Here is a 15,881-nt window from a genome sequence, read left to right as displayed (position 1 = left end):
GCTACACCTGTGCAAACAGTCATGATGTCCTCACCACCCACACATACCCCCATATATACACCGCAATGCAGAGAGCACCCCCCTACAATATAACTGAGGAGGGGCAATAATGAAGACCACCAGGGAGCAGAAGGTGACATCATCCTGTATTTCCATTCATACTACAGCCTGGCCCAGGACCGAAGTGCGGTGGGCACCAGCAGGGTAGCACCTTGCTGCTATGACTAACAGAGAAGGGGAGAAGAGGGGCGGGACAGAGGGGAGAAGAGGGGCGAGCCAAGAGAAAAAAGGGGCGGGTCAGGAGAGGAGGGGACAGAGGAGAGGGGCGGTGTGACGATACAGCGTAAAATCTTAATAAACCAGACGTTTAGATTTGTTAATCCAACAGAAATATCTTATTGTGTTTTATTAGAGATTGCTGGCTGTGCTTTATTAATGTTCTGCTTGCTCGTCAGTTTATGTACACTAATGTAACTTGTAAAGTGTCCAGCATTTTACTAATCTTATTAGTATCTCAGGAGCCTCTAACCATTGTTCAAAAATCATCTAGACCCATTGTGTAAGTGTTGAAAGAAGATCCGCTGGAGCCTTCACCACAGGGAGTCTCACAAGTAGACCTAGGTGATGCGGTCGACCTGAGAAATATACCTCCACTAATGCACGCTTAGCTTTGGGGGAAGCAGAAGGATCATGTGTTTTTCTAGCAGTCAGACTTGGGACAGAATCAGAAAGACTTTACAAGGAGAATGAGAGACATCCTTCAGGAAAGTAGATGAATACCATGGCATCCAAAGAGGCACAGAATAGTATTCTACATGATTCTAGTATAAGGATATCGGCCCTGACTGGAAAGATTCGGATCTGCTCCATTTGACCATCAGAGAGACATGGATACATTTTGGGGAGACCAGGAGAGGACGAAGAAGTAACCTGGTCCCACGGATATGTTGTTTGGGGTTGCCAGGAGGGACCCACCGGTCGCCTGCAACCCCCAGAGACATTCGGACAAGCCAGATTGGGACCCACCGGTCATCTGGCTCCATGGAAACTCTCAGAGAGGCCAGGGTGGGACCTTCGCGTCTCCTGGTCTTGTACCTCGATGGACTGCTAGCTTCCTAAGCATGCTGCTACCTTCTCTCTGTGGGGGCCCACCAGAAACGGGGGGCCACTGGTTGAGGTAGTCGGCTCTGGAAGTCTCCAAAGTCGCAGCTGTTCTATCCCAGGCGGGCGGAGAAGGAAGGATGAGACTGTGTAATATTGTACCATCTTGGGTATTTGCTGGGACTGTTCTATGTGTTTATTGTCCGCTTTGTGGGTCAATAAAGTATTGCCAGCCTGTTTTATCTTCACCCTGTGTTGACTGAGTAGCGTTACGCCCACGGAAGACCCCGGATCTTCACAGGCGGAACAGAGGAGAGGGGCGAGACAAGGAGAGGGACGGAGGAGAGAGTCTGGGAATGAGGAGGAGAGGGACAAAGGAGAGAGTGTCTGGGAATGAGGAGGAGAGGGACGGAGGAGAGAGAGTGTCTGGGAATGAGGAGGAGAGGGACGGAGGAGAGAGAGAGAGTCTGGGAATGAGGAGGAGAGGGACGGAGGAGAGAGAGTGTCTGGGAATTAGAAGAGGGTGCTTGGAGGGACTATAGCTGTGGATGTGAGCAGGGTACTTGCTGCATTATGCCAGCTGCAGATTGAAGCTGACCAGTCGCCTGCAGCGAGCAGATGATGTCTGTGCCCGGCTGGCATGGACCAGGTAATGTCTGACACTGATGATAGCGTAAGAAGCATCTCATGCCAAGGAGAAGAGGATCCTGGGAAACGTGTGGCTACACCTGCGAAAAACAGTCATGATGTCCTCACCACTCACACATACCCCTATGTATGCACCCCCCCCTAAAATATAACTGAGGAGGGGCAATAATGAAGACCACCGGAGAGCAGAAGGTGACATCATCATCCTGTATTTCCATACATACTACAGCCAGGCTCAGGACCAGATTGCGTCGGGCACCAGCATGGTGGCACCTTGCTGCTATGACTAACAGCTGGACATGTCCTCTGGTGGTGGTACTGCACCTCTATGCGCTGCAGTATGTCATCTGCGGGGACCGCAGGTCTCTGGCCATAAGAAGGTTTAATCGGGTTATTGACCTGTATTTCGGAGAGTGGCCCAGTATCTCCTCTAGAAGCGCAGGCCTCGCCGCTTCAGGTCAGCCTTGGCCACACATATCTGAACCTGCAGCTCGCGGGCTGCCTCCTCGCAGTCGTTGAAGGTGGCCACGCGGTAGCCAACAGTCGCCAAAGAGTAGCAGCCAAACACAACCAGCAGGTAGACTGGCAGTGGCCAGACAACCTCCCAGCATGCCCTGGGCATAGCCACACCCAGAAGATCAAAGGTCAGGGTCACCCAGAATCCACACAGCAGGCTCAGGCCCAGCAGCCACTCCACCAGCTTCGTCATCTCCAGTCCTACAAGAGAAGGGAAACATGAGTGCACCCGAAATTCAGCCCCCACACTGTACACATACAGGACCACCAAGAGTAAGGCTCGTCCCAAGCTAAAGACACCACTGATCCCACAAAGTACACATACAGCACCCCCCAAGTGTAAGTCGCCAGCAATCTTCCCCCCAGTACACATACAGCCCCCCCAAGTGTCAGACGCCAGCAATCTTCCCCCCAGTACACATACAGCCCCCCCAAGTGTTAGACGCCAGCAATCTTCCCCCCAGTACACATACAGCTCCCCCCAAGTGTCAGACGCCAGCAATCTTCCCCCCAGTACACATACAGCTCCCCCCAAGTGTCAGACGCCAGCAATCTTCCCCCCAGTACACATACAGCCCCCCCAAGTGTCAGACGCCAGCAATCTTCCCCCCAGCACACATACAGTCCCCAAGAGTAAGACACCACCGATGCTTCCCCCACTACACATACAGCCCCCAAGTGTCAGACGCAAGCAATCTTCCCCCCAGAACACATACAGCCCCCCCAAGTGTCAGACGCCAGCAATCTTCCCCCCAGTACACATACAGCCCCCCCAAGAGTAAGCCACCACCGATGCTTCCCCCACTACACATACAGCCCCCAAGTGTAAGCCACCACCGATGCTCCCCCCACTACACATACAGCCCCCAAGTGTAAGCCACCACCGATGCTCCCCCCACTACACATACAGCCCCCAAGTGTCAGACGCAAGCAATCTTCCCCCAGTACACATACAGCTCCCCCCAAGTGTCAGACGCCAGCAATCTTCCCCCCAGTACACATACAGCTCCCCCCAAGTGTCAGACGCCAGCAATCTTCCCCCCAGTACACATACAGCCCCCCCAAGTGTCAGACGCCAGCAATCTTCCCCCCAATACACATACAGCCCCCCCAAGTGTCAGACGCCAGCAATCTTCCCCCCAGAAAACATACAGCCCCCCCAAGTGTCAGACGCCAGCAATCTTCCCCCCAGTACACATACAGTCCCCAAGAGTAAGACACCACCGATGCTTCCCCCACTACACATACAGCCCCCAAGTGTCAGACGCAAGCAATCTTCCCCCCAGTACACATACAGCTCCCCCCAAGTGTCAGACGCCAGCAATCTTCCCCCCAGTACACATACAGCCCCCCCAAGTGTCAGACGCCAGCAATCTTCCCCCCAGTACACATACAGCCCCCCCAAGTGTCAGACGCCAGCAATCTTCCCCCCAGTACACATACAGCCCCCCCAAGTGTCAGACGCCAGCAATCTTCCCCCCAGAACACATACAGCCCCCCCAAGTGTCAGACGCCAGCAATCTTCCCCCCAGTACACATACAGCCCCCCCAAGAGTAAGCCACCACCGATGCTTCCCCCACTACACATACAGCCCCCAAGTGTAAGCCACCACCGATGCTCCCCCCACTACACATACAGCCCCCAAGTGTAAGCCACCACCGATGCTCCCCCCACTACACATACAGCGCCCAAGTGTAAGCCACCACCGATGCTCCCCCCACTACACATACAGCCCCCAAGTGTAAGCCACCACCGATGCTCCCCCCACTACACATACAGCCCCCAAGTGTAAGCCACCACCGATGCTCCCCCCACTACACATACAGCCCCCCAAGTGTAAGCCACCACCGATGCTCCCCCCACTACACATACAGCCCCCAAGTGTAAGCCACCACCGATGCTCCCCCCACTACACATACAGCCCCCAAGTGTAAGCCACCACCGATGCTCCCCCCACTACACATACAGCCCCCCAAGTGTAAGCCACCACCGATGCTCCCCCCACTACACATACAGCCCCCCAAGTGTAAGCCACCACCGATCCTCCCTCAACTACACCCACCCGTACTGTATAATTAAACTAGCCCTCCAACATTCACACACATTACACCCCCCCAATACAGTGTAATTAGAGGAGCCCCCTATAATCACACATTACACCCCCCGCACAGTATAATTAGAGGAGCCGCCTATAATCACACATTACACCCCCCCGTACAGTATACTTAGAGGAGCCCCCTATAATCACACATTACACCCCCCCCTGTACAGTATAATAAGAGGAGCCCCCTATAATCACACAATACACCCCCCCGTGCAGTATACTTAGAGGAGCCCCCTATAATCACACATTACACCCCCCCTGTACAGTATAAGAGGAGCCCCCTATAATCACACATTACACCCCCCCCGTACAGTATAATTAGAGGAGCCCCCTATAATCACACATTACACCCCCCCCCGTACAGTATAATTAGAGGAGCCCCCTATAATCACACATTACACCCCCCGTACAGTATAATTAGAGGAGCCCCCTATAATCACACATTACACCCCCCCGTACAGTATAATTAGAGGAGCCCCCTATAATCGCACATTACACCCCCCCTCCTTACAGTATAATTAGAGGAGCCCCCTATAATCGCACATTACACCCCCCCGTACAGTATAATTAGAGGAGCCCCCTATAATCACACATTACACCCCCCCGTACAGTATAATTAGAGGAGCCCCCTATAATCGCACATTACACCCCCCCGTACAGTATAATTAGAGGAGCCCCCTATAATCGCACATTACACCCCCCCGTACAGTATAATTAGAGGAGCCCCCTATAATCGCACATTACACCCCCCCGTACAGTATAATTAGAGGAGCCCCCTATAATCGCACATTACACCCCCCCGTACAGTATAATTAGAGGAGCCCCCTATAATCGCACATTACACCCCCCCCCCGTACAGGATAATTAGAGGAGCCCCCTATAATCGCACATTACACCCCCCCCCCGTACAGGATAATTAGAGGAGCCCCCTATAATCGCACATTACACCCCCCCCCGTACAGGATAATTAGAGGAGCCCCCTATAATCGCACATTACACCCCCCCCGTACAGTATAATTAGAGGAGCCCCCTATAATCGCACATTACACCCCCCCGTACAGTATAATTAGAGGAGCCCCCTATAATCGCACATTACACCCCCCCGTACAGTATAATTAGAGGAGCCCCCTATAATCGCACATTACACCCCCCCCGTACAGTATAATTAGAGGAGCCCCCTATAATCGCACATTACACCCCCCCCGTACAGTATAATTAGAGGAGCCCCCTATAATCGCACATTACACCCCCCCGTACAGTATAATTAGAGGAGCCCCCTATAATCGCACATTACACCCCCCCGTACAGTATAATTAGAGGAGCCCCCTATAATCGCACATTACACCCCCCCGTACAGTATAATTAGAGGAGCCCCCTATAATCGCACATTACACCCCCCCGTACAGTATAATTAGAGGAGCCCCCTATAATCGCACATTACACCCCACCGTACAGTATAATTAGAGGAGCCCCCTATAATCGCACATTACACCCCACCGTACAGTATAATTAGAGGAGCCCCCTATAATCGCACATTACACCCCACCGTACAGTATAATTAGAGGAGCCCCCTATAATCGCACATTACACCCCACCGTACAGTATAATTAGAGGAGCCCCCTATAATCGCACATTACACCCCACCGTACAGTATAATTAGAGGAGCCCCCTATAATCGCACATTACACCCCACCGTACAGTATAATTAGAGGAGCCCCCTATAATCGCACATTACACCCCACCGTACAGTATAATTAGAGGAGCCCCCTATAATCGCACATTACACCCCACCGTACAGTATAATTAGAGGAGCCCCCTATAATCGCACATTACACCCCACCGTACAGTATAATTAGAGGAGCCCCCTATAATCGCACATTACACCCCCCCTCCGTACAGTATAATTACAGGAGCCCCCTATAATCGCACATTACACCCCCCCTCCGTACAGTATAATTACAGGAGCCCCCTATAATCGCACATTACACCCCCCCTCCGTACAGTATAATTACAGGAGCCCCCTATAATCGCACATTACACCCCCCCTCCGTACAGTATAATTACAGGAGCCCCCTATAATCGCACATTACACCCCCCTCCGTACAGTATAATTACAGGAGCCCCCTATAATCGCACATTACACCCCCCCTCCGTACAGTATAATTACAGGAGCCCCCTATAATCGCACATTACACCCCCCCTCCGTACAGTATAATTACAGGAGCCCCCTATAATCGCACATTACACCCCCCCTCCGTACTGTATAATTAGAGGAGCCCCCTATAATCGCACATTACACCCCCCCTCCGTACTGTATAATTAGAGGAGCCCCCTATAATCGCACATTACACCCTCCCTCCGTACTGTATAATTAGAGGCGCCCCCTATAATCGCACATTACACCCCCCTCCGTACTGTATAATTAGAGGAGCCCCCTATAATCGCACATTACACCCTCCCTCCGTACTGTATAATTAGAGGAGCCCCCTATAATCGCACATTACACCCCCTCTCCGTACAGTATAATTAGAGGAGCCCCCTATAATCGCACATTACACCCCCCCTCCGTACAGTATAATTAGAGGAGCCCCCTATAATCGCACATTACACCCCCCTCCGTACAGTATAATTAGAGGAGCCCCCTATAATCGCACATTACACCCCCCCTCCGTACAGTATAATTAGAGGAGCCCCCTATAATCGCACATTACACCCCCCCTCCGTACAGTATAATTAGAGGAGCCCCCTATAATCGCACATTACACCCCCCCTCCGTACAGTATAATTAGAGGAGCCCCCTATAATCGCACATTACACCCCCCCTCCGTACAGTATAATTAGAGGAGCCCCCTATAATCGCACATTACACCCCCCCTCCGTACAGTATAATTAGAGGAGCCCCCTATAATCGCACATTACACCCCCCCTCCGTACAGTATAATTAGAGGAGCCCCCTATAATCGCACATTACACCCCCCCTCCGTACAGTATAATTAGAGGAGCCCCCTATAATCGCACATTACACCCCCCCTCCGTACAGTATAATTAGAGGAGCCCCCTATAATCGCACATTACACCCCCCCTCCGTACAGTATAATTAGAGGAGCCCCCTATAATCGCACATTACACCCCCCCTCCGTACAGTATAATTAGAGGAGCCCCCTATAATCGCACATTACACCCCCCCTCCGTACAGTATAATTAGAGGAGCCCCCTATAATCGCACATTACACCCCCCCTCCGTACAGTATAATTAGAGGAGCCCCCTATAATCGCACATTACACCCCCCCTCCGTACAGTATAATTAGAGGAGCCCCCTATAATCGCACATTACACCCCCCCTCCGTACAGTATAATTAGAGGAGCCCCCTATAATCGCACATTACACCCCCCCTCCGTACAGTATAATTAGAGGAGCCCCCTATAATCGCACATTACACCCCCCCTCCGTACAGTATAATTAGAGGAGCCCCCTATAATCGCACATTACACCCCCCCTCCGTACAGTATAATTAGAGGAGCCCCCTATAATCGCACATTACACCCCCCCTCCGTACAGTATAATTAGAGGAGCCCCCTATAATCGCACATTACACCCCCCCTCCGTACAGTATAATTAGAGGAGCCCCCTATAATCGCACATTACACCCCCCCTCCGTACAGTATAATTAGAGGAGCCCCCTATAATCGCACATTACACCCCCCCTCCGTACAGTATAATTAGAGGAGCCCCCTATAATCGCACATTACACCCCCCCTCCGTACAGTATAATTAGAGGAGCCCCCTATAATCGCACATTACACCCCCCCTCCGTACAGTATAATTAGAGGAGCCCCCTATAATCGCACATTACACCCCCCCTCCGTACAGTATAATTAGAGGAGCCCCCTATAATCGCACATTACACCCCCCCTCCGTACAGTATAATTAGAGGAGCCCCCTATAATCGCACATTACACCCCCCCTCCGTACAGTATAATTAGAGGAGCCCCCTATAATCGCACATTACACCCCCCCTCCGTACAGTATAATTAGAGGAGCCCCCTATAATCGCACATTACACCCCCCCTCCGTACAGTATAATTAGAGGAGCCCCCTATAATCGCACATTACACCCCCCCTCCGTACAGTATAATTAGAGGAGCCCCCTATAATCGCACATTACACCCCCCCTCCGTACAGTATAATTAGAGGAGCCCCCTATAATCGCACATTACACCCCCCCTCCGTACAGTATAATTAGAGGAGCCCCCTATAATCGCACATTACACCCCCCCTCCGTACAGTATAATTAGAGGAGCCCCCTATAATCGCACATTACACCCCCCCTCCGTACAGTATAATTAGAGGAGCCCCCTATAATCGCACATTACACCCCCCCTCCGTACAGCATAATTAGAGGAGCCCCCTATAATCGCACATTACACCCCCCCTCCGTACAGCATAATTAGAGGAGCCCCCTATAATCGCACATTACACCCCCCTCCGTACAGCATAATTAGAGGAGCCCCCTATAATCGCACATTACACCCCCCCTCCGTACAGTATAATTAGAGGAGCCCCCTATAATCGCACATTACACCCCCCTCCGTACAGTATAATTAGAGGAGCCCCCTATAATCGCACATTACACCCCCCCTCCGTACAGTATAATTAGAGGAGCCCCCTATAATCGCACATTACACCCCCCCTCCGTACAGTATAATTAGAGGAGCCCCCTATAATCGCACATTACACCCCCCCTCCGTACAGTATAATTAGAGGAGCCCCCTATAATCGCACATTACACCCCCCTCCGTACAGTATAATTAGAGGAGCCCCCTATAATCGCACATTACACCCCCCCTCCGTACAGTATAATTAGAGGAGCCCCCTATAATCGCACATTACACCCCCCCTCCGTACAGTATAATTAGAGGAGCCCCCTATAATCGCACATTACACCCCCCCTCCGTACAGTATAATTAGAGGAGCCCCCTATAATCGCACATTACACCCCCCCTCCGTACAGTATAATTAGAGGAGCCCCCTATAATCGCACATTACACCCCCCCTCCGTACAGTATAATTAGAGGAGCCCCCTATAATCGCACATTACACCCCCCCTCCGTACAGTATAATTAGAGGAGCCCCCTATAATCGCACATTACACCCCCCCTCCGTACAGTATAATTAGGAGGAGCCCCCTATAATCGCACATTACACCCCCCCTCCGTACAGTATAATTAGAGGAGCCCCCTATAATCGCACATTACACCCCCCCTCCGTACAGTATAATTAGAGGAGCCCCCTATAATCGCACATTACACCCCCCTCCGTACAGTATAATTAGAGGAGCCCCCTATAATCGCACATTACACCCCCCTCCGTACAGTATAATTAGAGGAGCCCCCTATAATCGCACATTACACCCCCCCTCCGTACAGTATAATTAGAGGAGCCCCCTATAATCGCACATTACACCCCCCCTCCGTACAGTATAATTAGAGGAGCCCCCTATAATCGCACATTACACCCCCCTCCGTACAGTATAATTAGAGGAGCCCCCTATAATCGCACATTACACCCCCCCTCCGTACAGTATAATTAGAGGAGCCCCCTATAATCGCACATTACACCCCCCCTCCGTACAGTATAATTAGAGGAGCCCCCTATAATCGCACATTACACCCCCCCTCCGTACAGTATAATTAGAGGAGCCCCCTATAATCGCACATTACACCCCCCCTCCGTACAGTATAATTAGAGGAGCCCCCTATAATCGCACATTACACCCCCCCTCCGTACAGTATAATTAGAGGAGCCCCCTATAATCGCACATTACACCCCCCCTCCGTACAGTATAATTAGAGGAGCCCCCTATAATCGCACATTACACCCCCCTCCGTACAGTATAATTAGAGGAGCCCCCTATAATCGCACATTACACCCCCCCTCCGTACAGTATAATTAGAGGAGCCCCCTATAATCGCACATTACACCCCCCCTCCGTACAGTATAATTAGAGGAGCCCCCTATAATCGCACATTACACCCCCCCTCCGTACAGTATAATTAGAGGAGCCCCCTATAATCGCACATTACACCCCCCCTCCGTACAGTATAATTAGAGGAGCCCCCTATAATCGCACATTACACCCCCCCTCCGTACAGTATAATTAGAGGAGCCCCCTATAATCGCACATTACACCCCCCCTCCGTACAGTATAATTAGAGGAGCCCCCTATAATCGCACATTACACCCCCCCTCCGTACAGTATAATTAGAGGAGCCCCCTATAATCGCACATTACACCCCCCCTCCCTACAGTATAATTAGAGGAGCCCCCTATAATGGCACATTACACCCCCCCTCCCTACAGTATAATTAGAGGAGCCCCCTATAATCGCACATTACACCCCCCCTCCGTACAGTATAATTAGAGGAGCCCCCTATAATCGCACATTACACCCCCCCTCCGTACAGTATAATTAGAGGAGCCCCCTATAATCGCACATTACACCCCCCCTCCGTACAGTATAATTAGAGGAGCCCCCTATAATCGCACATTACACCCCCCCTCCCTACAGTATAATTAGAGGAGCCCCCTATAATCGCACATTACACCCCCCCTCCGTACAGTATAATTAGAGGAGCCCCCTATAATCGCACATTACACCCCCCCTCCGTACAGTATAATTAGAGGAGCCCCCTATAATCGCACATTACACCCCCCCTCCGTACAGTATAATTAGAGGAGCCCCCTATAATCGCACATTACACCCCCCCTCCGTACAGTATAATTAGAGGAGCCCCCTATAATCGCACATTACACCCCCCCTCCGTACAGTATAATTAGAGGAGCCCCCTATAATCGCACATTACACCCCCCCTCCGTACAGTATAATTAGAGGAGCCCCCTATAATCGCACATTACACCCCCCCTCCGTACAGTATAATTAGAGGAGCCCCCTATAATCGCACATTACACCCCCCCTCCGTACAGTATAATTAGAGGAGCCCCCTATAATCGCACATTACACCCCCCCTCCGTACAGTATAATTAGAGGAGCCCCCTATAATCGCACATTACACCCCCCCTCCGTACAGTATAATTAGAGGAGCCCCCTATAATCGCACATTACACCCCCCCTCCGTACAGTATAATTAGAGGAGCCCCCTATAATCGCACATTACACCCCCCCTCCGTACAGTATAATTAGAGGAGCCCCCTATAATCGCACATTACACCCCCCCTCCGTACAGTATAATTAGAGGAGCCCCCTATAATCGCACATTACACCCCCCCTCCGTACAGTATAATTAGAGGAGCCCCCTATAATCGCACATTACACCCCCCCTCCGTACAGTATAATTAGAGGAGCCCCCTATAATCGCACATTACACCCCCCCTCCGTACAGTATAATTAGAGGAGCCCCCTATAATCGCACATTAAACCCCCTGTACAGTATAATTAGAGGAGCCCCCTATAATCACACATTACACCCCCCCGTACAGTATAATTAGAGGAGCCCCCTATAATCAATCACACATTACACCCCCCGTACAGTATAATTAGAGGAGCCCCCTATAATCGCACATTACACCCCCCCGTACAGTATAATTAGAGCCCCCTATAATCACACATTACACCCCCCCGTACAGTATAATTAGAGGAGCCCCCTATAATCACACATTACACCCCCCGTACAGTATAATTAGAGGAGCCCTCTATAATCGCACATTACACCCCCCGTACAGTATAATTAGAGGAGCCCCCTATAATCGCACATTACACCCCCCCGTACAGTATAATTAGAGGAGCCCCCTATAATCGCACATTACACCCCCCCGTACAGTATAATTAGAGGAGCCCCCTATAATCGCACATTACACCCCCCCGTACAGTATAATTAGAGGAGCCCCCTATAATCGCACATTACACCCCCCCGTACAGTATAATTAGAGGAGCCCCCTATAATCGCACATTACACCCCCCCGTACAGTATAATTAGAGGAGCCCCCTATAATCGCACATTACACCCCCCCGTACAGTATAATTAGAGGAGCCCCCTATAATCGCACATTACACCCCCCCGTACAGTATAATTAGAGGAGCCCCCTATAATCGCACATTACACCCCCCCGTACAGTATAATTAGAGGAGCCCCCTATAATCGCACATTACACCCCCCCGTACAGTATAATTAGAGGAGCCCCCTATAATCGCACATTACACTCCCCCGTACAGTATAATTAGAGGAGCCCCCTATAATCGCACATTACACCCCCCCGTACAGTATAATTAGAGGAGCCCCCTATAATCGCACATTACACCCCCCCGTACAGTATAATTAGAGGAGCCCCCTATAATCGCACATTACACCCCCCCGTACAGTATAATTAGAGGAGCCCCCTATAATCGCACATTACACCCCCCCGTACAGTATAATTAGAGGAGCCCCCTATAATCGCACATTACACCCCCCCGTACAGTATAATTAGAGGAGCCCCCTATAATCACACATTACACCCCCCCTCCGTACAGTATAATTAGAGGAGCCCCCTATAATCGCACATTACACCCCTCCGTACAGTATAATTAGAGGAGCCCCCTATAATCGCACATTACACCCCCCCGTACAGTATAATTAGAGGAGCCCCCTATAATCGCACATTACACCCCCCCTCCGTACAGTATAATTAGAGGAGCCCCCTATAATCGCACATTACACCCCCCCTCCGTACAGTATAATTAGAGGAGCCCCCTATAATCACACATTACACCCCCCCTCCGTACAGTATAATTAGAGGAGCCCCCTATAATCACACATTACACCCCCCCTCCGTACAGTATAATTAGAGGAGCCCCCTATAATCGCACATTACACCCCCCCTCCGTACAGTATAATTAGAGGAGCCCCCTATAATCACACATTACACCCCCCCGTACAGTATAATTAGAGGAGCCCCCTATAATCGCACATTACACCCCCCTCTGTACAGTATAATTAGAGGAGCCCCCTATAATCGCACATTACACCCCCCCTCCGTACAGTATAATTAGAGGAGCCCCCTATAATCGCACATTACACCCCCCCGTACAGTATAATTAGAGGAGCCCCCTATAATCGCACATTACACCCCCCCGTACAGTATAATTAGAGGAGCCCCCTATAATCGCACATTACACCCCCCCGTACAGTATAATTAGAGGAGCCCCCTATAATCGCACATTACACCCCCCCGTACAGTATAATTAGAGGAGCCCCCTATAATCGCACATTACACCCCCCCGTACAGTATAATTAGAGGAGCCCCCTATAATCACACATTACACCCCCCCTCCGTACAGTATAATTAGAGGAGCCCCCTATAATCGCACATTACACCCCCCGTACAGTATAATTAGAGGAGCCCCCTATAACACATTACACCCCCCCGTACAGTATAATTAGAGGAGCCCCCTATAATCGCACATTACACCCCCCCTCCGTACAGTATAATTAGAGGAGCCCCCTATAATCGCACATTACACCCCTCCGTACAGTATAATTAGAGGAGCCCCCTATAATCGCACATTACACCCCCCCTCCGTACAGTATAATTAGAGGAGCCCCCTATAATCGCACATTACACCCCCCCTCCGTACAGTATAATTAGAGGAGCCCCCTATAATCGCACATTACACCCCTCCGTACAGTATAATTAGAGGAGCCCCCTATAATCGCACATTACACCCCCCCTCCGTACAGTATAATTAGAGGAGCCCCCTATAATCGCACATTACACCCCCCCTCCGTACAGTATAATTAGAGGAGCCCCCTATAATCGCACATTACACCCCTCCGTACAGTATAATTAGAGGAGCCCCCTATAATCGCACATTACACCCCCCCTCCGTACAGTATAATTAGAGGAGCCCCCTATAATCGCACATTACACCCCTCCGTACAGTATAATTAGAGGAGCCCCCTATAATCGCACATTACACCCCCCCTCCGTACAGTATAATTAGAGGAGCCCCCTATAATCGCACATTACACCCCTCCGTACAGTATAATTAGAGGAGCCCCCTATAATCGCACATTACACCCCCCCTCCGTACTGTATAATTAGAGGAGCCCCCTATAATCGCACATTACACCCCCCCTCCGTACAGTATAATTAGAGGAGCCCCCTATAATCGCACATTACACCCCCCCTCCGTACAGTATAATTAGAGGAGCCCCCTATAATCGCACATTACACCCCCCCTCCGTACAGTATAATTAGAGGAGCCCCCTATAATCGCACATTACACCCCCCCTCCGTACAGTATAATTAGAGGAGCCCCCTATAATCGCACATTACACCCCCCCTCCGTACAGTATAATTAGAGCAGCCCCCTATAATCGCACATTACACCCCCCCTCCGTACAGTATAATTAGAGCAGCCCCCTATAATCGCACATTACACCCCCCCTCCGTACAGTATAATTAGAGGAGCCCCCTATAATCGCACATTACACCCCCCCTCCGTACAGTATAATTAGAGGAGCCCCCTATAATCGCACATTACACCCCCCCTCCGTACAGTATAATTAGAGGAGCCCCCTATAATCGCACATTACACCCCCCCTCCGTACTGTATAATTAGAGGAGCCCCCTATAATCGCACATTACACCCCTCCGTACAGTATAATTAGAGGAGCCCCCTATAATCGCACATTACACCCCCCCTCCGTACAGTATAATTACAGGAGCCCCCTATAATCGCACATTACACCCCTCCGTACAGTATAATTAGAGGAGCCCCCTATAATCGCACATTACACCCCCCCGTACAGTATAATTAGAGGAGCCCCCTATAATCGCACATTACACCCCCCCTCCGTACAGTATAATTAGAGGAGCCCCCTATAATCGCACATTACACCCCCCCTCCGTACAGTATAATTAGAGGAGCCCCCTATAATCGCACATTACACCCCCCCGTACAGTATAATTAGAGGAGCCCCCTATAATAACACATTACACCCCCCTTGCAGTATAACCTATAAATGTCAGTTACCGGGGGACGCAGTCTAGTCTCCACTTCCGGGTTGAGTAGGACACGTGACTCGCTGAGGGCGGAGCTATCATGCATTATGGGAAATGTAGTTTTTCGGTTATGTAACGATGATAGAGCGCTAATCAGTCAACTGACCGCTGAGCGTCCAATAGAACTACAAGTCCCAGCACAGCTGCTCCCGGGCTTCACACCGACGTCCGCTCCTACTGAAAACCGGAGCCAGAGGGTATGACAGTGACGTGTGACCGGAGTCCTGTACTGGAACAGGATACAACACGCGTTACTGCATGTGCTCAAGATCAGGAATAGCAGCTCACCTGCGCTGTGTGCTCAGGATCAGGAATAGCAGCTCACCTGCACTGTGTGCTCAGGATCAGGAATAGCAGCTCACCTGCGCTGTGTGCTCCGGATCAGGAATAGCAGCTCACCTGCGCTGTGTGCTCAGGATCAGGAATAGCAGCTCACCTGCGCTGTGTG

General features: G+C 50.8%; 1 protein-coding gene across 1 annotated transcript; it reads right to left on the bottom strand.

The window, feature by feature from the left end:
- Positions 1-1,942: 1,942 nt before the first annotated feature.
- On the bottom strand, positions 1,943-15,510 carry DPM3 (dolichyl-phosphate mannosyltransferase subunit 3, regulatory). Its single transcript, XM_073637182.1, has 2 exons — positions 15,405-15,510; positions 1,943-2,466 (listed from the first exon to the last, which is right to left on the bottom strand). Exon 2 carries the CDS (start codon positions 2,456-2,458, stop codon positions 2,180-2,182), a length of 279 nt encoding a protein of 92 aa, XP_073493283.1. The 5' UTR covers positions 2,459-2,466; positions 15,405-15,510; the 3' UTR covers positions 1,943-2,179.
- Between the last annotated feature and the right edge of the window lie 371 nt (positions 15,511-15,881).

This window comes from Phyllobates terribilis, unplaced genomic scaffold (assembly GCF_046119375.1).
Source record: "Phyllobates terribilis strain yellow unplaced genomic scaffold, ASM4611937v1 Scaffold_6__1_contigs__length_29720123, whole genome shotgun sequence".
Lineage (NCBI taxonomy): Eukaryota > Metazoa > Chordata > Amphibia > Anura > Dendrobatidae > Phyllobates > Phyllobates terribilis.
This window is presented reverse-complemented; position numbering and strand designations above follow the sequence as displayed.

Bases quoted from the DNA above. Each gene is read 5' to 3' on its own strand.
- DPM3 (XM_073637182.1), bottom strand. From the start codon at position 2,458: ATGACGAAGCTGGTGGAGTGGCTGCTGGGCCTGAGCCTGCTGTGTGGA.